A 21,214-nucleotide genomic window follows, 5' to 3' on the forward strand; every position below is an offset into this window, starting at 1 on the left:
GCCTCTAGCACGAGCTGGAACTTGCTTTATTGCCTAGTATAATTTATCCTAGATAATGGCTGCTTAGGGAGAGCATGAGTTCTCTGTTTCTCTTTGTTGTTTTGTGTTTTTTCCTTGGTCTGTTGGGGAACTGTGTTCCTCTTTTACAGTGATTGGTTCTTTTGTTACTTTGAAGCAGCGCTCTTAATCTGTATGGGTCAGCTTTCCATTACTGTAACAAAATGCCAAAGACAACATATGAAGAAAAAGGGTTTTTTAGTTTACAGTTTGGGCCTGTTCAGTCCATTATTGAATGGCCTCATTACTTTTGGACCTACGACAGTACAACTCATCACAGCAGGATCACGGGCTAGACCAAGACAACCTCATCTCAGCAGAGAAGAAAAAGGAAGGTGGGGGAGGGGGGCATCAACGTCTTGAAGGGCCTGCATCCAGAAATGTGAGGCTCCTACCAGTAGCCTCACTGCCCAAAGGTCCCACTCATTTCTTCATGGCTCCCATCCCTCTCTAGAGACCAAGTCTCAATTGAAAAGACTTGAAGGGAATTCAGAATCCAATTCAGCAACCTTTGACCATGTTGTTTCTCTTTTGTCTCTTTTCCACAACACTGGCACAGCCATTCCAGCTTTTGTGAAGTTCCCTTTTGCACGATGTATGTTTTCCATCTGGGTAGTGAATGTATGCTTTTCCTCCTACAGCTCTGTCTCCAGAAGACAAAATGACATTGTGCAACGTTTCACTCTCCAGTCTGACTGTTGCTGCCCCATGACTGGGATGCCCAATCTCTTCACAGTTCACATTTCAGGCAGTGAAGATGAACTTTACATTTTTCCCCTACATTCTCCATGTCCCTTTCCTTCGGTCTCTTTATGTCTTTCTTTGCGTTATGGGATGTGTTTGGTGAGGATGTGCTTCCCTGGTTTGCAGCATCCCTGAGAGGCCTGTCTCTCGTGTTTGTCAGCTACACGTAACTTCACGATGGGCCTTAGGTTTATCCTGAGTCCATTTCAGTGACACACAGAAGCTTTACTTCCACACGGTTCTCCCATTGCCCAGTGCTGTGATGTTCTACAGCACTACAGAGAGCGATATAGACAAGACTCACAGTGCATTGTGGGAATTGTTCCTTTACCATCTGCAGTCCCTTAAGACCCTATGTGTTGTTATTGGCAAACATATTATACCTGGGTTATGTTTCTGTAAGCTATGGGCAGAACACTACAGTACGCACACATTGTTTTCATACGATTGTTTTTTAAGTGAGTTGTCAGAAGAAAAGAAAACATGCGTGTATATTGTCTTGTAAAATCACGTGACTGCCTCCCGGGCTCTGCTGCTTCCTGTAGGTGCAGGTTACTGTCCCAGCATTCCCGCCTTTGCCTAGGATTTCTTGCAAGGAGGTTCTTTGTGCTAGCAGCATATTCTTGGTTCCCGTTTCTGTGGCAAAGCATTTAATTCATCTAAAAGTTAGAAAGAAGCTTTTGTTGAGCACAGGGGGTCTGTCGCAAGTTTTTCTTAGTGCCTTTCGGACATGCTGTCTTCAAGTCTCAAGTGGCTGCTTCTAGAGGCAGAAGTTAACCTTACTGGGTTCCTTTGCAAGAGCTAACGCCCCCCCCCTTCTGTTTTTGATATATCTCCTTTGGGGAGGGTCAGTTTGTTGCTGGTCTCTTGAAGTTTACCTTCCTTGGAGTTTGCTGGGATTTTCTTCATGTGAGCTCTTCGTCAGCTAAGCCTCACTTCAGATCCAGGGACACTTTTACAGAGGAGAATCTAGAGGCCAAGCATTATTGCTTTGGTTGGATCCGGCGCCTGTTAATTCTGCCGGGCAATTTCTAAATTCATTGTTTTGATATGCGTGGCTTGTCTTTCTTTGCACATCTCAGGAGTTTGAGTTGGGAACGAGCCAGTTTAGACAATATATTACAGAATCTCTAGATCCTGGTTTCCACACATGCCTGCGACCTCATGTCCAGCTTGTTATTGCCACTAGCTTGTGGTCAGTGCCCTTGGGACCACCATTAGTGAGGTCTGTGGCCTCTCCCAGCAGCATAGGCTATTGCTTCTTGGGACTCTCATAGTCACCTACCTGACCAGTCTGATTAGAGAACCCATCCTCCCCTTTTGGTGGACTGGTGTGTCACTGTCAGCAATGTTGTCCCACAAATGACCTTTAATGATGTGCCTTTGTCCTGGGGTCATGCTTGCTGCTGCTCTGACCTCAGGGAGGCTCGCTCAGCGGTGGCTTTCCCAGCTCCTCTTCTGACAACCAGGCATTCTGCACTGTAGGCTGTATATTTCTACCCCATGACTCCGTGGCCCTCTCCAGAGCACCCTTATGTGTGAGCTTCACCATGTTCTCTGCCGGTGACATTGGTTCCTTCGGGAGAAGGCAGCAGCTGTCTCTTCCAAGGCGTAGATGAACCAGGGGACTAGAGCCAGGGATGGGGATGGGGATACACTTGGTCTAGATCATATCCCTCTCTTGGAGCTAGGCACTTGGTGAATGTATGGCGACCTTTCCTCAATCCTCTCACCTTGATGCCCCTCTCCTTGGTCCACTGCATCGTGGGCTGAAATGACCAAGCCATCTTCTTAGTATTCCACAGGGTGGTGCAGCCTGCTGTTGGCTTGAGCAGAAACGGTCCCCATCTTGGCAGAGCAGAGCAGGCATTCAAGCACAGTGGACCACTCTTCCAAACCAAAAGCTGAGAGAGAGAGAGAGAGAGAGAGAGAGAGAGAGAGAGAGAGAGAGAGAGAGGTGAGGGGGAGGGGCTGTTTGGATGCCACAGATGCCCAGTCTCTCATTAAATCCCCAACGGGTTTTCTCCACAGATGCTTCTTCACTTGCTGTTTGCCCCTGGGCCCGTTTTACAGACTTTGGGGTGTCAGTTCCTTTCCAGAGACTTTAAATGGGGGTTTAAAAGTAATTTCACCAACCCCCTTGGGGATGGGTTAGCACGACTCATCAGCCTTCCTGCTGGGAGCTGGTCTCCCACAGACTGCGTTTGAGGTTCAGTTCCTCATCTACCTGTAGTGCCATGCTGACAGACTCCGCCCTCGCAGGGCAGCTGTGAAGGATGCATGGCCTGGCACCTTTGAGGGATCAATCGGTTTTAGTTGTGGGTTGACACCTAGCACCTGTGTATGTGAGCTGGCTTAGATATGGGTCAGTCACACGGAACTGGCTAAACTGAAACCACTGGAGCTCTCAACCCAGAAGAATTTCCCACAGAGGAGAGCAAGACAGGCACAAGGTGAATACCAAGTGAGGACAGTGGCAGAACTGCAGGGATGTTCTGCCAGCCAAAGGGTGCAGAGGGCAAAGACAGACCACCCTGGACTGGAAGAGGTAGGACTCTTGTGCCCTCCCCAGGTCTCAGGGAGCTTGGGCTTGCTGACATGTTGATTTTGAACTTCTGGCGTATGCAAATAACTTTAACTTTCTATCCATTCAAAGCTAGTTAGTGGTTCCTGGTATTGTCTCTCCAGAATGTAAGGTGTTGTGGCTTGATCATGGTCTGAATGCTTCCAAGGGATTAGTGTTGAAACATCGCCCCCTTCTGTGGCATTACTAGGGTGGGAAAAGTGCATTTGGCTATGGTGTTTAGAGATAAGACCTCTAGGGGTAATCAGCTAAGGTTGTTGGGTTGAACACACACCCACACATGAACTCTGGAGACTGTGTGAGACACCAGAACAGACACATCTTCTTTTCTGTTTCTCCTCATTGCCCTTAGCTGCCTTGGAATTGTACTGGTAAGAAGCTATCACTCAGCACCATGGACTTCCAGAACTGTGAGCAGAAACAACCTTCTTTCCTTGTTTCCTTCCTCTTTCCCTCCCCTCCTTCCTCCCTCCCTCTCTCCCTCCATCCCTTCCTCCCCCCCTTTCTTTTCTTTTATGTGGCCTGCCCCAGCATAATGGCTATTCTTGGTAGTCAAGTGACTTCACCTGGAATTAACTAAAACCCAAGTGGTTGGGCACACCTGTGAGGGATTATTTTTCTTAATTAAATCATTTGAAGTGGAAAGATACACATGTTCGTGAGTTTGTGCGTGAGTGTGTGTGTGCATGAGTGGGTGAGTGTGTGTGTGTGTGTGTGTGTGTGCGTGTGCGCGCGTGCGCTTGCGCACGCTGTCCCTGTACTTGAGAGAGGGTATCATTATGTCACTTTGGATGTCCTGGAACTCACAATGTAAAACAGCTTGCTCTCAAACTCAAAGCTCCTCCTGCCTTTGCCTCCTGAGTGCTGGGATTAAAGGCATGAGCTATTATGCCTGTTAGGGAAGACCCATTTTTTAATCTAGATCTTCTGAAATAGGAAAATTCACCTCTAATCTGGGTCACACCTTCTGCTGGCAGCCTACAAAAAGAGCACAGAAGAAGGAAACTTGCTCTCTGCCTGCTTGCTCTCGCTGGCAAATCCAACCCTTCATGGGCATTAGAGCCTACGTCCTCAGGATTCTGGCACATATGGGAGACCAGCTGGGACAGTCAGCCTCATGGATTGAACAGCTGCTAGATTCTTGGACCTCGTATAGGTGGGCAGCTATTGTTGGACTAGCTGGACCACAGCCATTCTAATAAATCCCCTCTTCCCAAGTTCAGTTCTAGAGACCCCACCAAAATATATATTACTCAGGTTCCCACTTCAAATGATTTAATTAATTAAGAAAAAAATCACAGGCGTTCCCAGCTCCCTGGGTATAAATTAATCCCAGACATAGTCAAGTTAACAACAAGAATTGCCATCAGGGTCAAGTATTTGAACTCAGTGTCTTATCACACCACATGGCCATGTCCTGGAATGCTAGTTTCCTTTTCTTGGGGGTGAGGTGTTATCCCTTTTAGTCTTTTCCAAAGGAGCTACCATGGAGAGAATGGGATGACATCCCCTCTGGGCCAGTACCCCAACGGGTATAGCACAGCCAGGCCATTCCTGCCCAGTGTGTAGCTTGACCCATCCTATGATGTTTGCTGGAGGAAAGTCTCAATTCTGTGCGGGCCATTGGCTGATCACTGCTCACTACCTGCCCTGACCCAAGATGGGCACCTGACAGACACTAGCCACTCAGTGCTCTTCCCTAACAGAGGCTACAGAGACTCAAGCTCTGAGCTGTCTACTCCATCCTGAGGAAGTCACTCAATATGGGACCCAGTCCGGGGTCAGAATCTGAGACTAGTCTAAGCCCACTATCCCGGGGAACCTGCCCCTAACTTCTCAGCTGTGAAGCACAATCACTCCCCTTTTGGGCTGAAACCAGGCTGATTTGAGATCATCCTTCTCATATCTAGCAAGAATCTACAAAGCCCCAAAGCTATTGCTTGGGTGACAATGGCCACTAGATGTGGCTGGCCAGTATCTTGTCTTCCTTCTCCTTGATGAAAAGAGTGGTTTTGGAAGGTATCGGAAAGCAAACACCCTCCAACCAGGAAGAAGGTAGTGAGGGAGAGAGATACTGTCTCAGCCAGCCATGGCCCCTAGACCTCAATGACATGCCATGCGGGGCAGGAGAACCTCTCACGATGAATGAAGTCTTTTGGAAAACTGGTGTGCAAGGGCGTGCTCGGTAGGGCTTCTGGCTGTGGGTGCAGGTTGGTTCAATCCCCTGGTAGGCTGAGAACAGATTGTGACTGCACTTGGAATTCCTGCTGGCCAGGTCAGCAAGGGGAGCTGTGTTGGTAAGCAGTTTGTCACCCCAGTCTTCTGGGCTTCTTTGCTCCATTCTATAGGACAAGAAGTTGCCACAAGACATGACTGTCCTTTGCTTTCAGGTCTGTCCCTTTCTAACTTAGAGATTTCCGTTTGCTTGTTTGTTTTATGGCAAAAAGCTTGTAAGGAGAAACAACAGTTCAACAGTTTTTTGATGGCAACATTGTAACCTTCTGCAAACATTCCGTTTCTTGGACTACTTTAATGAAGCTGTAACCCGCAGTGAGCCACTTTGCCCCCAGCCCTAGGTAACGAGGCAATGCTTCTTCTTTTCCTCCTCTGATATCAGATGACTGCCGTCATTTCTCATGGGTGGTAGTTTTCTCCACTGCAGAGCATGCAGCTCTGGCTGCCCCAGGAGCCCCTCAGCCCTGGCGAGACACAGCTTCAGCCACCCAGAGCAGGCCCAGCTTCCCAAACTATTTTTAAACTGTTTTGGTTCAATAAAGCTCTAAACAAGTTTTGCCAGGCACTTTTTCCATTAATTTTTAAACTGGAGTAAATCGCGAGGGGAATTTAATCCATGTGTCTCCACTTCCCTTACCCTCAACCCATCAAGAGGTTGTATGGGGGCGTTTGATGTCCAAGAAGAGGTGGGGCTTTTTAAAAGTCTACTCAGCCCCTTATTTCTTCTTAGAAACAGGAAGTGGCATCATGCCAAAGTGTAAATGAACGTGAGCCTCTGCAAAGCAAGGCTTCAAGTTACCAGTGTAGCTTGCCCAGGCTGTCCCCACCGAGCCTGGGGGCTTTCCCCAGGGCTCTGGCTCTATCCAGACAGAGAGTCTATTTTAAAGGTAGTTTACTTTTCCAAAACTGTTAAGTAAACATCACATGAAATTGACCATCTTGACCTATTTAAAGGATATTTTGTGTGTGAACACATGTGGGTATCCCCATGCCATGTGGGGTGTGTGTGTATGTGTATGTGTGTGCGTGAGTATGTGAGTGTGTGCGTGTGTGAGTGTGTGTGAGTGTGTGTGTGAGTGTGTGTGTATGTGAATGTGTGTGTGAGTGTGTGTGTATGTGAGTGTGAGTGTGTGAGTGTGTGTGTATGTGGGTATGTGGGTGTGTGTATGTGTGTGTGAGTGTGTGTGTATGTGAGTGTGTGTGTGTGTGTGTGTGTGTGTGTGTGTGTGTGTGTAGGTAACAGAACAACCTCAGGGGCTGGCCCTCAACTTTCTTGGGGTTCTCCTGTCCACCACTCATCTGCTTCGTGAGGGAGTGCTGTGTTACAGAGGTACCGGTGTGCTCAACTATGGGTTGTGGGAATCTGAACTCAGGTCCTCAGGTTTACACGGCGACAGCCTTCCCACTGGGTCTTCTCTGCAGCCTCGTGTTGCCCATCTGGTGCCTATTCTATGCTGTGTGACAGTTCCACTTCCATTCTGGAACTTTTCTAAATGGAGCCTGTTCCCACTGTGTCTCTGCTGGACTCCAAGCACTCTACTGTCTACTGGATCTGACACTCCCAGGCTCCATAGGAACCCTGGGGGCTGGACAGGTGGCCCCACACCGGTGTGGGGACTCAGTTCATCCGGATTCTGTTCTCAGTACACATGGTAGCTAACACATCCTTGACTTCCGTTTCAGGGGATCTAGTGCCCTCTTCTGACCTTTGTGGGCACCAGGCACCCACAGGACACACGGATTAACGCAGGCAAACATTCATATACATAAAATGAAAGTTATTAATGGAGCACTGCTACACCCTGTCAGGCTTAACAGCAAATGCCCTTGAGTTTTACTGTACCGGGCATGCACCAGGGCAGTCCCTCTTTTCTGAAGGCTGAATAGAATGTGGGGTTGATGCTTTCATCTCCTCCCTGCCTCCCTCCCTCCCTCCCTGCCCCCCCAGCCCTTCCCTCTCTACCCACTTCCTCCCTCCTTTTACCTTCTCTCTCTCCATCCCACCTTTCCCTACCTCCCTTCTCTTTCCTTGTGCCCTTTCTCTTTTCCTCCTCTTTTTCTTTCATTTCCATTCTGAGACTATCTCTAATCTCATTGGCCAGGCTGTCCTTGAACTCTTGGACTCAAATGATCCTCCTGCCTCAGCCTCTTGAGCAGCAGTAACAATTGACACATGCCACGGTGACCAGCCAACCTTTTAGTTCCTGTGCATCTCCCTGCCATATGCTTTGTCCTCCCCCTTCCCTCTCCTATGCAGACTCTTAGTGCCCTGTATCCCATCAGTCAGCGCCCTGTACCCCATCAGTCAGTACCCTGTACCCCATCAGTCAGCGCCCTGTACCCCATAAGTCAGCGCCCTGTATCCCATCAGTCAGCGCCCTGTATCCCATCAGTCAGCACCCTGTGCCCCATCAGTCAGTACCCTGTGCCCCATCAGTCAGTACCCTGTACCCCATCAGTCAGCGCCCTGTATCCCATCAGTCAGCACCCTGTACCCCATCAGTCAGCACCCTGTTCCCATCAGTCAGTGCCCTGTATCCCATCAGTCAGTGCCCTGTACCCCATCAGTCAGCGCCCTGGTACCCCATCAGTCAGCACCCTGTTCCCATCAGTCAGCACCCTGTACCCCATCAGTCAGCGCCCTGGTACCCCATCAGTCAGTGCCCTGTATCCCATCAGTCAGCGCCCTGTATCCCATCAGTCAGTGCCCTGTATCCCATCAGTCAGTGCCCTGTATCCCATCAGTCAGTGCCCTGTACCCCATCAGTCAGCGCCCTGTACCCCATCAGTCAGTGCCCTGTACCCCATCAGTCAGCGCCCTGTATCCCATCAGTCAGCGCCCTGTATCCCATCAGTCAGCGCCCTGTATCCCATCAGTCAGTGCCCTGTACCCCATCAGTCAGCGCCCTGTACCCCATCAGTCAGTGCCCTGTACCCCATCAGTCAGCACCCTGTACCCCATCAGTCAGCATCCTGTACCCCATAAGTCAGCGCCCTGTATCCCATCAGTCAGCGCCCTGTACCCCATCAGTCAGTGCCCTGTATCCCATCAGTCAGTGCCCTGTACCCCATCAGTCAGCGCCCTGTACCCCATCAGTCAGCGCCCTGTACCCCATCAGTCAACACCCTGTACCTATCTTCTTAAGCACCTACTGAGCACCTGACCATTATGTCATTAAGCTCACACTGGCCTCCAGAGGAGGCCTGGGAACAGGCAGTGTGTTACTCTACAGTTTCAGTATCAATGCTCAGCATGAAGGAGGACACAGGGTTGAGACAGGTTTCTTTCTGGGACTCTGGGGTATGAAGCCACGACAGGGCCAGCGACAGCAGCAGGTCACAGTGAGGGCTCTGATTTGCTTGCTAACTGGTAGGGGGTGGAAGCCCGCTAGAGGTCTTGGCTATTGGGTGGGCAGGCTGCCCCGAAGGGCACACTGCCTCTCTCATGACGGTGATGCCCATCAGTTTTCAAACAACACGTGTGGGTATCTGAGGTGCAGGCTCCGGAAATGGGCTCTATAGGAGCCTCCTTCCCAGAGCCGATGGTATTCCCCGGCTGGTGCATGGCAAGGGTGAGAGTCAGCCTATGGGTGGTCAGTGAAGGGGAATGGGGAGCAGGGAGAACCCAAAGGGGCAGCAGGAGATGGGGAGTACAACAGCGCTAGTATGTATTAAGAGATCAAGTGGCTCAAGGGGCAGGATATCAGCAGGTAGCCCTGGAAAGCGGTTCTTAACATGCCATGCCATATCAGGCATGTTCTTGACGGTTCAAGTATGCTGTTACCAGGAGACCCATCATGCCCTCCAGGTCCCAGAATGTGGCTCTCTCCATTTCTGGATCCCGGGCTCCTTGGCAGCCCCCGGTGGCTCGCTCCATCATGCCTGGGTATTTTACAGTGTTGTGACTTTCCCTAAGCATAGCCTTCCAATTCCTAGCTAAAGATCAAATCATGACCCATCTCTGGAACACCCCTTGTCTCTAACACTCCAACCATCTCCATGCTGGTGTTTTGGCTCCTTGACCCAGAACTGAGAACTCTGATAGGAGACACCCAGGCCTCTCATCCAGGCTGGCTTGCTGACCTACTGTTCCCATTTTCCTCCCTTTTTGTTTTGTCACAAATGGAGGGTGACAGCCACTCAGGCTGTCCCAAGAGAGGTCCTCACCTCAGATGGGGGGTGGGGTGGAGTCTGGATGCATGAGGCACCAGAAGATGGTGGCAGCCAGGGGATCCCCAGAGCTTCCAGAGCCTTGCTCCAGAAGCCTCTAGGCTTCTTCCTGCCCTCCCTGGACTTTCAGTTTCTAGTCTAAGACGTGCCCCACCTTCCTTCCTGGAGGTCCCCAGCCAGCTTGAGGCAGGGATGTATGGTCCCCAGTCAGACACATTCTTCACATAGCATCTGGAGCTGATATAGCTTGGAGTCAAGGTCATTTGTGGCGGAATGACCATAGGATCAAAGTCCAGAAGCTCTGTACCCATCCCTGGAAGCCATTCCATGTCCCCATTCCATGACCCCCTGCAGTGAGAACAGCCACTGGGTTTCCTCATTCTCCCCTCATGGAGGACACCCTGGAATGGGATGCACGTGGCTGTCCTGAAGCTGCTGCTGGAGAGCTCCTGCTGAGGGCTGCTCCATGGTGGTGGCCATCTGTGGAACCCCATAGATATGTCATGGACATGAAGGGGCTCATCCTGGGAAACTCTGCATGTAGGGCATGCATGTGAAGGTGGTTAACCTGGGAAGCCCTGACACGAGTGACATGAACACACCATTAGTTACAAAACTAAGATACCCAGCAGCGCATTCTCCCATGGACCCACAGCAGGTAATGTTAGCTTCACAACCAGGAGGAAGTACAAAGGATTCTTTACACACACACAGAGAGAGAGACACCAACAATTAACAGCACCCGGAGGACACGGGAGTTAGATGCATAATTGAAGGAAATGGTCCACATCTTTCTTGAGGCCCAGGTTAATCTCCTGTGTAGGACTTGACCTACATGCAGGAACCTGAGCTGCTGCGTGGAGAGGGGTCAGGCCAGGTAAGGTAGGACCTATGCTTTTGTCTTCTTTGCACTTCACCTGCCCACTCCAAGCTTGGGGGGTGGGGTGGGGCACAAGCATCTCCAGGCTTATGGAGTGAGGTGGAGAGTTCCTAGTGTGGTGAGCACCTTATTCAACAAATGGCCAAAAGGAAAAATAAAAAAGAAGAATGCTGGGGACAGCAGGTCCTGGCAGGGTACCTCTGTTTCCAGGTTAAGGATATAATGAGAAGCACAGCCTCTTTTCCAGGAGAGCCCAGGGTTGCTCTAATACTGCCCTTTTGTCTTCAAATACAGGCTGTTCTTCTCAGGGAGAAACTGAGTCAGGGCCACTCAGCATTTAGGTCAAGAAGAGGGCTGCTGTTTGGGACTCTATGCTGGAGGGCTCTATGGCTTATGGATGACACCCTGGCTGGGATGTTAGCAGTCCTGAGGCTTCTTAATGCTTCAACCCCATTTTCACATAAAACCCCAGATTTCCAACTTGCACTGATGTTCGAGTTTTAAGGCCTCGTCCTCCTCCAGAGAGAAGTAGCACTTGACCCATGGCACCTTTGGGAATGTCCCAGTACATTCCCCTTGGGGATGGGCTTTCAAAGACAGCAGAACATTTGCCGCTGAACCCTACACTTGCAAAGCTGCCCACCTATGTCTGGATGTGCACCCAGGAGGAAGAGGCATCTAGGCTGAGCCCACAGTTCACAGGAGGTTGTCCAGGGCCTGGAGGGAGCAAACCAGTTGCTAGCGAGTTCGGGATCAGCAGAATGGATGGGAAGGTCTCAGCCCCCAGAGACCCCTGGCTCCTCAGGTATACAGGATGTCTCCTGTGAGCGGCAGCTTGTGAACTCAGTCCCTGGCCCTGGGTTGTAGTCCTGGAGCCAGTCTCACTTGGAAGTCGGACACTGGGGCTCCATTGCAGAGGGAAATGAGCTCCCCACTTAGGCAAAACCAGATACCATCTGTACACAAGCACCTGTGAGCAGCAGCACGTCCCTCTGTTAGAATAAAGCCAAGATTTCTCATCGGACTCCATGAAGATGTGGCATTCAGGGACTGCTCATTCTGTCCAGAGGCATCCAGAGCAGCTTGGAAGCACCGTTTCTTGGTTTCTACTGCCCCCTCCTGGGATGATCTGGAATTGCACCCACACTCAGGCACCAAAGCAAACTGAGGGAGGGAGGGACAGGGATGCAGGGCAGTTCTTTTTAGAACTTTGTATTGATTCTTGATGAATTTCACACCATGCACCCCAATTCCACACATATACTCATACATTTGTATACAGCTTCCGCCCTTGTACCCTCCCTGCCAAAAGAATATTAGAAAAGTCTTTCCGCGGAAGCTGTAGCATGTCACGGTGTCACACAGCATACCCTTTCGTCCACACATCTTTACCTACAAATGCTCATTGCGAGGAGTCCTTTGATCTGTTTGGAGGCCTCTGGCTTCTGCTACACTACACTGGATTCTCAAGAGGACTTGTCTTGGGTATCCTGTTGTAGCCCTGTGTCATGGAGATCCTATAGCTTTGGACCTGCAAGATCAACCCTTTCACACACTCCAATAGATTGTAGATAGGGTAGATGTTGGGGTGGGCCAACTCAGAGCTTTGGAGCTAAGACTGGGAGCTAGCTGAGTTGGTCAGTCCACCAGTTCTCCTGCTCTCACACCACCAGGATGAGCTCTCCAGCAGTGCCTCTCAGCTAACTCACCCAATCCTGTAGGAGTAAGGTTCAGGGTCAGCTATTCTGTTCTCAGGTCCTCAGGGTTGGCTTACCCACGCCTTTGCCACGAAGGCCAGCCCTGCCGTGCTGCTGCCCAGGTGAGGTGCAGGGATTCTGAGTGCTGCAGCCAGAGAAAGGTGGAGCTAGCTCTCCCATTCTTGTGACCTCGGGACTAGCTCACCTACCTGCCACAGGCTGTGAGGGGCACAGGGGCATTTCTCCCAGTGGAGGGCATTTTTATAAACTGACACAGGTTGGTGTCATGTGCATGGGTAGGAGCCAGAACTAGACACTTTTCCCCTAGGGCCCTTTTCAGATGGACATCCTGGTCTGTCAAGTCTCTGACCAATGCCCAAAGGCAGGCTAGAGGGGAATGGAGAGATGAACACATACCCGGCCGAATCCTGAGGACACCTGCAAGGAGCAGGGGGAGGATGAGTGGCTTGGCATGCAAGTTATGGTCCTAGCTGGGCAGCTTTGATAGAGGGATGTGAAGGTCAGCCAGTCTTGGATGAGGAGGGAGGTGTGGCTAAGGTTGAGACTGGTACCCTGTGGAGTCCCTGGTTGGGGTACTTGGGGATAAGGAAGAGGTACAGGTCCAGCTGGGTGGACAAAGGTGCTTGTCATTGTCCAGCTCTATGACCTCAGCCCATTCAATCCCTTCAGGTCTTGTATGGTAGCCGGGATGTACTAGCAAGGACAATTTAGGGACTTGCATGAGTGTGGCCCTATAGTTTGAGAAGCCGCATAGCCAGGTCCACACACGTACTGCTCTGAATGCAAGGCCAGTTCAGCTCTCTGCACTCTGAGAAACCTGTTAAACTTCTGTGCCTCAGTTTCTCCAGCCCTTACTTATTGCTACTGCACTCTCTAAGCACATCTGTGGTACTATGCTGTTCTCAGGAGGAATGAAGTCTTGCTAGGCCAGTCAAGAATGCCAGTGCAGGTGCAAGACTCCAAATGCGGTGGGGCAAGAAGATGCATGAGGAAGAATAGCATGCAACAGAGCTGTGGGACTGACCCTAGCCAAAGTGGCCACTGGGTGGTGAGAGTGACAGGTTGCAGCCTTCCCTCCTGGATCTACAGCACCCTCTCTGACCCCAAGGTGTCCTGTCCTTTGGCAACACAAGGCTCCAAGCTTTGGCAGGCAAGCATTTCCTAGGGCACGGGACCTGAGCTTTTTGATCCCTGGTTCAGGCAGGTCCTTCCCACCTGGGCTGGTTCATAAGTACTGGCCCACACAGGGGCCGTCCATAGGTCATGACTTGGAGTCACAGACAAATATACTCACAGTCGACTGGGTCTACCAACCGGCTTTCCTTTCAGAAAGAAATCAGTAATCCTAAGCGCTGCTGCCCAGGTCTGACATGTATGACCTGGCCACTCAGTAGGTGTTCACTCACCTGAGCTCTCAGTTCCCGGTAGGTCTGCATTATCTTTAGAACTTTACAAAAAAAGTTAAAACAATGAGTTGTGGGAAAGACCCCTGCCCCTGTCTCTGAGCTAAGGACCAGGAGTAGGCTGCAGTGCTACTGTTGCCTGCCTGTCACAGGATGTTCTGCAAGCCCCAAGAATGTTACCAAAGGCTGGGGGTGGGAGGCATTTCCAGACAAGTGTTGTGGACAAGTGTGGGTCCTAGTCAGAGGTGGAGCCTAGTGGGAGGTTCTAGGTCACTGGGGTTGTGCCTTGAAGGGGTTTCAGGAACCCTAACCCCTTCCTCTGCCTCTCTGCTTCCTGTCTACTTGAAGAGTACAGCTGTGATCCTAGCACGCACTCCCTGATGCCCCAGAAACTGGGAACTAAATGAACCTGTATGCTTTTCTGACTTCCCTGGGTCTGCTCTGCACTGACCCTGGAGACCACCTGCTGCTGTGTTTGGTCAATGCAACCACTGGTGGGAATTTAGTCTCTTTTCCTCAGCAGCCTTGGCAGCAGGGTCTGATGACCGTCTGGCTTCTGGGATTATTGGCCACAGTGTGAACCTTTCTCTGCTGATACATTTTTTGCTTCTAGTTTTAGCTTGCTTTGCTATTTCTCTCCCTACCTTCCCAAAAGTGAAGTCTATAAGTGTATAAGCATTTAAATCTATAAATCAAATCCCTCATTTGATTGGCATTGACTGTCAAATTTTGACATTAAGTTCAAAATTGTTTTGCCTACTTTAGAAGTAAACCATCTGGCTCTTTTGTTTTGTGAAACAGGGTCTTGTTATGTAGACCTCTCTGTCCTGGCTATTTGGGCCTCTCTTGGGGCTCTGCTGGTGTTTTCTGCAGAGGCTGGGTGCACAGAACCTCGTACTGCCAGCAGTCTTGACAGTGTCACTTTAACTCCTCCATCCTTCCAGGTTTGCCACTACTGATGGTGGTAAAGATGCCAGTCACAGAGGTGGGGAGCTGCTTTAGTGGGTACCAGCACTTGCTATGCAAGTGTGAACTTAATTCAAGTCCCTAACACATAAAAATCTAGGTGTGGTTGTTTGCAAGCTGGTGAGGCAGATGAAGGATCACTGGGGAAATGTTGGCTACCAGATTGAGGGATTTCGTCTTAAAGGGGTAAGTCAGGGAGTGACAGAGTGGGCCATCTAATATCCCTATCTGGTCTCCACATACGCATATGTGAGAACACCTACATATACACATGCACACACCACACACACCTTATAAATACAAAGGGAAATCTTCAAAACCTAGCCTAGAGTGTTGTTATTCATCTACTTAACAGAATTTCCATCAAGGGTTCTCTTTGTCCTGAGTGAGTTTGTATTATGCAGTCTGCTGTGAATGGCAATGTTGTAGACACCTGGCTTCATGTTGGCACACTGTCATTGCTCCATCAGTTTGCTTCCGGTCCACTGTGCCTTTGTCCAGTATGTAGTCTGCTTGCTTGCAGTTGGGTCACCTGTCTTTTGAGTAAGACCTCTAGTACACGCATGGAAGTCACCTTCACATGGAGCACCCCACACCCCTCTTTGCAAGGATGGAAATGTAGATATGCTTGAACGCTGCACAGGAGGATGGTCCCTAGGCCTCCCTCAGAGGTGGAGGAGCACCTGGTCTTTCTACTAGTGTCTCTGCAGGGCTCTGAGCACCACAGGAAGGAACCAATGGGTACTTAAACTATCTGTTATGGTTCTATGGGACTCGCAGGCTTCACAAAGTGTCAGAAAAAAAAAGCATAGTGGGTCCTAGGCTGAAATGTTATGAGGTCATGAAAAGTTCATCCACTCACCCAACCACCCAGCATCTATACCCATCTGTTTAGCTACACATCTATTTACCTGCCTATCTGCTTTTTACTCACCTACTGGGCTGGCCGGCCACCCACCCATCCATCCATCCACCCATCCATCCACCCATCCATCCATCCATCCATCCACCCATCCACCCATCCACTGATCTGCCTCTTCACCCATTAATCTATCCACTCATCTATCTGCCTGCCTGTCCATCTCTCTGTCTAGCTACCTACCCATGCATCTGGCCACCTGGCTACAGCTTCCTCATTCTTCCTTGTACCACCATGCCTGCCTCCCTGGCCTTCCTGTAGCACTGTTGCAGCTCTGCTCCACTGTTCCGCACGCTGCCTCCGCTCATCAGCTCCTCTGTCCCAGTGCTGCTTACTTCTTGGCATGAATGGATCTTTTCTGGTCTTGGCTCAGCTCCACCTCCGGGGAGTTTCTCCACTCGCTATCTGTCCTGCCAGTTTCCCTGCATACACATTTTTATGTATAATGAACAAGGTCATATGTGTCATATCATACATGTACTGGAGGAACTTGGGAAAGTTTCCTGCCTCGGAGTTTCCAAAGGGGAGGAAGGTTGGGACCAAGGTCAGGACCCTTCTTTACAGCAGAGGAGGGAGGAGGCCCGCAGAAGACACAGAAGCAGTGCTCACCAGCAGGCAGGCCTGTCCACGAGAATCTCTGGAGCCAAGATAGCTTCGGAGTTGAAAACTACACCCAACAAGGTTGTCTCAGAAGCCAGCAGGAATGCAATGCTGCCCCTCAACATGGCTTCTCCCCCGACACTTGACAAGCTACTTTATAGGACTAAGGTAGATTGGGTAATGATCCTTCATTAAGCAGCTGTTTTCTTCAGTCCGAGTCACTGTGTGCCAGGTGTCTGCCCAGGGCTTCCTCTTGTCCTTGTCACATTTGACCTGAACAGCGGCATCCTGAAGGGGAGGTGATATTCACGTCATGGATGAGAAACCATACTGGCTTCCCACAGCCTCTAACTAGGACTTCATGCATCTTGACTTCTGAAGTCTTAAAGCCCAACTCCTGCTCTGTATCCATCACCGTGGGAAGAAGGCCTGGGCATCAAAGCGGCTGAACCTCGGAGGGTCCTGGCAGTTTTCTGAGGCTTTCTGCAACTCTTGACAAGCATGCTGGTTGGGTGAGTGATCTGTCTATGCCCTGACCCAAGCATCGTGGCCTCAGTTCATGGCTTTCCAGCATTTTCTTAACTGACGCTGTATCAATGAGGAGATGGGGATATCACAAAGTCAGGTCATACATGCTGGTCAGTGACCTCTGGGCTCCCTCTTTCAGCAGGGAGAAAACCTGCCTGTGAACTGACGACAAACAGTGACACCTTGTGGAGAATATAAGAAAGAGCTTTTCTGGTTGCAATTGTGTCTGGAAAGAGAATGTGCTCGAACACCCAGAAGGTTCCTAACTAACAACAAAGACACTCCAGTCAGAGGGCACTATGGGATGGAAGCAGCTTTATTTGTGGCCACAGTCTCTCCTCTGGAAAGCGGTACTCACAGGAGGTCCTGCACACACTCACAACCTGCTAGGCTAGGGTGATCTCCTCAGGGCTCCACCCACAGCTTGTGCTTCCCCAGGGATCAGGACCTTAGGGGCCCACATTTGAGGGGAAGTCGAGCTGAAGAGCACAGGCATACACAAAAGACTAGTGCAGAGGAGACTCCCACAGCCTGCTTTCAAGCACGAAGAGCCGAGGCCAAGAGGTCCACTGTGTCAGGCACACACCGTACAGTGTAGAGCTGCACTCACAGTGCCTGGGGCTAACTCTAAAGAGCTCCATCAGCCCTCAGTGCAGCCCTGGACAGAGGCTCTGCCATCTGTTGCAGGCTCAGAGGGGTGCTGAGCGTGTAACACATGGACTAGGTTCTCCTACTTGGGAAGCAAAGCACTGTGGTTGGTGCTGTGGCAGCACAGGACAGCCGAGCTCTATGTAAACAGTCTGAGTATGGTTTACAGGTATAAAAACGCATCAGCTAACAGCAATGCCTTGAGGGGTGGTTTACATTCATAGCTGCAACGGAATCAGGACAGCAGAAGTGTCACTGCTTGGCCGCCTGGGCTTGTGTGTGTGTGGTGTCCACTGAAAAGCAAGACTGCATCTGAGGAGGAGTGCCTGTGGCAGAGGGTGTCTCCTGAGGTGCAGTGGCATGTGCAGGCATGGCATCTCCAGTCTTAGCAGGAATTATGCATCTGGTGCTCAGGAGCAAGCCTGCCCAGCTCTGCTGAGGCTGTCAGCAGCTGTGCACTGCTTCAGTAGAGACACTAGCGAGTGAGTGGGGCCAGGTGAGCTCAGCCCTCAGCCCACCAGCAGTGCCAGTCCCTCATGCTGCCCACCGCATGAGTCATACTCAGGAGGACAGCTTGGAGTAGCTGGGAGGGGACAACTTTCTCTTCAAGTACTTGAGTACGTAGAGTGGGAGGCAGCTGACCACAGTGATAGCTGATACTTTCCACAAGAAGGTCACAGTTGTGATGAAGGCAACATCTGTCAGGAGGAGGTAGAGGAGAATGAGTGCCAACTACGGGAGCTCCCGGTCCCTAAGATTGTAGCCACAGCCCAGACTGAGCCCCCTCAGGATCCCCAGAGCCATTGGCTGCATCATGGCTGTGCAGAACAGGTTTGTCCTTGACCTCAGCTGTCTTACTGCACAGTGGTTTAATCCGTACACCTGTCCAGTGTGTGCTTCTCTCAACAGTGAGCACAGCTGGCACTGGGAAGGGCTTGGACACGACCAACAGGCAGCCAGTACCTGCAGTATGACTTATAGGCCATGCGCCTTGCTGCTCTGAGGACACAGGTTCCCTTTCTGTTAACCAGGCCATGGGTGCCCTCATGTGCAAGCCTCATGCAAGCTGCAGAAACTACAAGCTGCAGAGACCTCAGACTGCTGTGAGCAGCCGCACTGAGAGGCCCTGCTCCCAGTCACACTCTCATATCAGGAACTGGAGCCCAGGCTGTGCTCACGTCCAGCTGGAGGGAGCCTCCAGCAAGTCTGTCTTAGGGAAGGACCACAGGCTAGACCCCAGACTTCCCTCATCTAGCTAGACAGCTCCTAGGAGCACACGTGTAGAGCAGGGGCTCAGGTACATTCATGGGGCTTCCCTGAGATAACAATGCCAAGTTAGTGGAAGACTGGTTTTTATTTAAAAATTTAAAGAATTAGTTTAGCATGCTTATCAATGTTATTTTTTGCTAGATTTCTATACTCTGGAAGGGAATAACAACTTTACCTACCTAAGAAAGCGCCAAAAGACACTCTGCCTATACCTGTGCCGAGAGAACACATGAACAAGGCAGGTGAAGGACAGATTAAAAGAGGCTCAGACATTTTACGTGGTTAGTTAGCTGCTGATTAGAGAAATGCATTAAAAAGCAGTAGAATGTTATGTTAGCATGGAATGCACTTAGTTGGGATTTTAACCCTTCCTTCCATTGCCTGCTGCCACATCCTCCTTTAAGCAGATGACAATGTAACAATCATGTCACTAGCTTGGAAGGAAACACCCACACACTCCCTGATCTGCGTCAGTGTCTAGGAGTGCCCACTGTACAACTCTGCCCCACCTGAGCGGGTTTCAGGCCTCTAATGTCTGCCCCATGCATGAGACCTGTTCTGTGCAGTCTGGCCTGACAGGGGGCAGACAGCATCAATCTGCAGGAGGAGCATGGGGCACAGAGGCAACAGCCCCGCCTAGGGTCCTGTGACAGGCTGTTTTGTGTCATGTGTGTCACTTCCATGTACAGACTCCACTGTGCGTGTGCCTGTTACAGCAGTGAACTACAGAATGACCATCTGTCTTCCGCCCTAGTGCTTTGACTGTCTGTGCACAGTGATAGACATGCTGAAATGAATGCTATAAAAGCAAACCTTTCCCTAAAGGAGAGTGTGGTTCACACCACGCTCCAAAGAGGAGTGATGGTGATGTTCTCATTTGCAGCCCTTTCTTACATGCCAGATACACCATGCTTCCTTTAGTGTCCAGCTAACTTTCCACTTCCCATTCGTATCATTCCTTGCCCGCTGTAAAGAGATGGCCCTGTAGCAACTGGACTCAGTCACTGTGGCTGTGATTTAGGACCTGGAGCGGGTTTGTATTCATCAGTGTGCAAACTTCACACTCATCACCCAAAGTCACAGTGTCCCCATGTTGATGTGCAGGGTCCGCAGGAATGTGACTAACGTGTGTGGACCTGCCAAGATGAAAACTTGCTGCTGTCATGCGTGTGAAGATCACAAGAGGACCATGTAAAGGTTTCTCCTTTTGGAAGCCTGGGGCCTTTCCTTTTATATCAAGAAGTATCCTGCCTGGCTTTCAGGCAGCTAGAATCATGGGTGCACTGACCATATCCATACCATTTCCCCACTCTGCTTTCAACTCCAGGAAGCTGGGACTTCCCACACTCCAGGAGCCCAGTGAGGCCCCACGCTTAGCAAGATGCAGATGAGTACATCATCCTCTCTGCCCAGCCACGCAGACCAGGTTGACATGATCTGGCTTCTTCCATTTGGAGCCTCTGGCTGGGAAGAAGAGTGATGAAACCTAGTTGTTCGTGACAGAGTGGGCCAGGAGCGGGCAGACCAGTGCTAAGGGGCATGGGAGGACAGAGGAGTGTAGGTTCTCAGATAGGGACTCCTGAGGAAACCCAGCACACATCACGTAGCATCTTTTTTCTTAGGAACCTGAGCTTAGGGAAGCACCATAGTCCCCAGGCCTCCTGGCAAGTAAATCTCAATGAGCTGGGCTGGGGAAAGGTCAGGAACGGGATGGAAGCGTCAGGCTCTGGGCTCCACGCTAAGGAGGCACTGGTGAAGACACCCTCTTTACATGGTGAGGAGCCTAAGGCTGCCATCGAGAGCCTGACTGGGCTGCTCGGGCTGCTGTAACTTCTGCAGACATCGGAAGGAAGTGGGACACATGTGTCTCAAGCCTTGAAGCAGTCAGTGTCTCCACCATGAAAACATAAACAGTGCAGCTCTATAGGGAACATGAGTGAAGCAGGCATCAGTACGGTGCTGAAGATCTTCATTTTATAAATCACTACCAGATTTTTATCTTTCCATAAAAATAGCCTGTGTGGTAAAGCTTTCTGCTATGGCATTTGTCCATAAGAGACGGTGGAGGCGATGACGGCCAAGGGTTAGGATCACTCACAGATAATGAATCAAAGCCTCGAGCACTTACCAAAATACTCATTGAGAAAAGCAAGGGAGGCAACATAGCAGCCCAGGCTGAGGAACTCCGCCACCACCATCAGCCAGTGCCAAGTCCTGATAGTCAGGGCCACCATGAGCAGCTCGGTCAGGATCAGTGCTGTGAAGGAGATGGCCACAACATGGACAAACTCGGCCTCGAAGAGCAGCAGGGCCCCGTACATGAGGATGCCTCCTGGAGGAAAGAGTGGCCTTTCTCAGGGCAGCGTCCTTGCTGGCCTGGAAATTGCACTGTCATGTGACCTAGCTAGAAAGGGGAGCATAATAACAGCTGGCTCAAACACAGAAATGGGGACCAGGGACACAGACAGTCTTCACGGGGATGGAAACTGAACT

The 21,214-nt window shown here is 50.6% G+C and overlaps 1 protein-coding gene across 10 annotated transcripts in view; it reads right to left on the bottom strand.

Moving 5' to 3' along the window:
* Positions 1 to 16,437: 16,437 nt before the first annotated feature.
* Atp9b (ATPase phospholipid transporting 9B) overlaps positions 16,438 to 21,214 on the bottom strand; it is a 193,380-nt gene continuing 188,603 nt past the window's right edge. For 5 of the 10 annotated variants that reach the window (XM_087592286.1, XM_087592282.1, XM_087592285.1 and 2 more), the window contains 2 exons: positions 20,850 to 21,053; positions 17,103 to 18,150 (listed from right to left, as the gene is read on the bottom strand). In XM_087592286.1, coding sequence (XP_087448412.1) covers positions 18,014 to 18,150; positions 20,850 to 21,053 — 341 coding nt within the window. In that variant the 3' untranslated portion in view covers positions 17,103 to 18,013. 10 annotated transcript variants of the gene reach the window in all.

Source organism: Rattus norvegicus, chromosome 18 (assembly GCF_021556685.1).
Source record: "Rattus norvegicus strain SHRSP/BbbUtx chromosome 18, alternate assembly SHRSP_T2T, whole genome shotgun sequence".
In the NCBI taxonomy this organism is placed as follows: domain Eukaryota; kingdom Metazoa; phylum Chordata; class Mammalia; order Rodentia; family Muridae; genus Rattus; species Rattus norvegicus.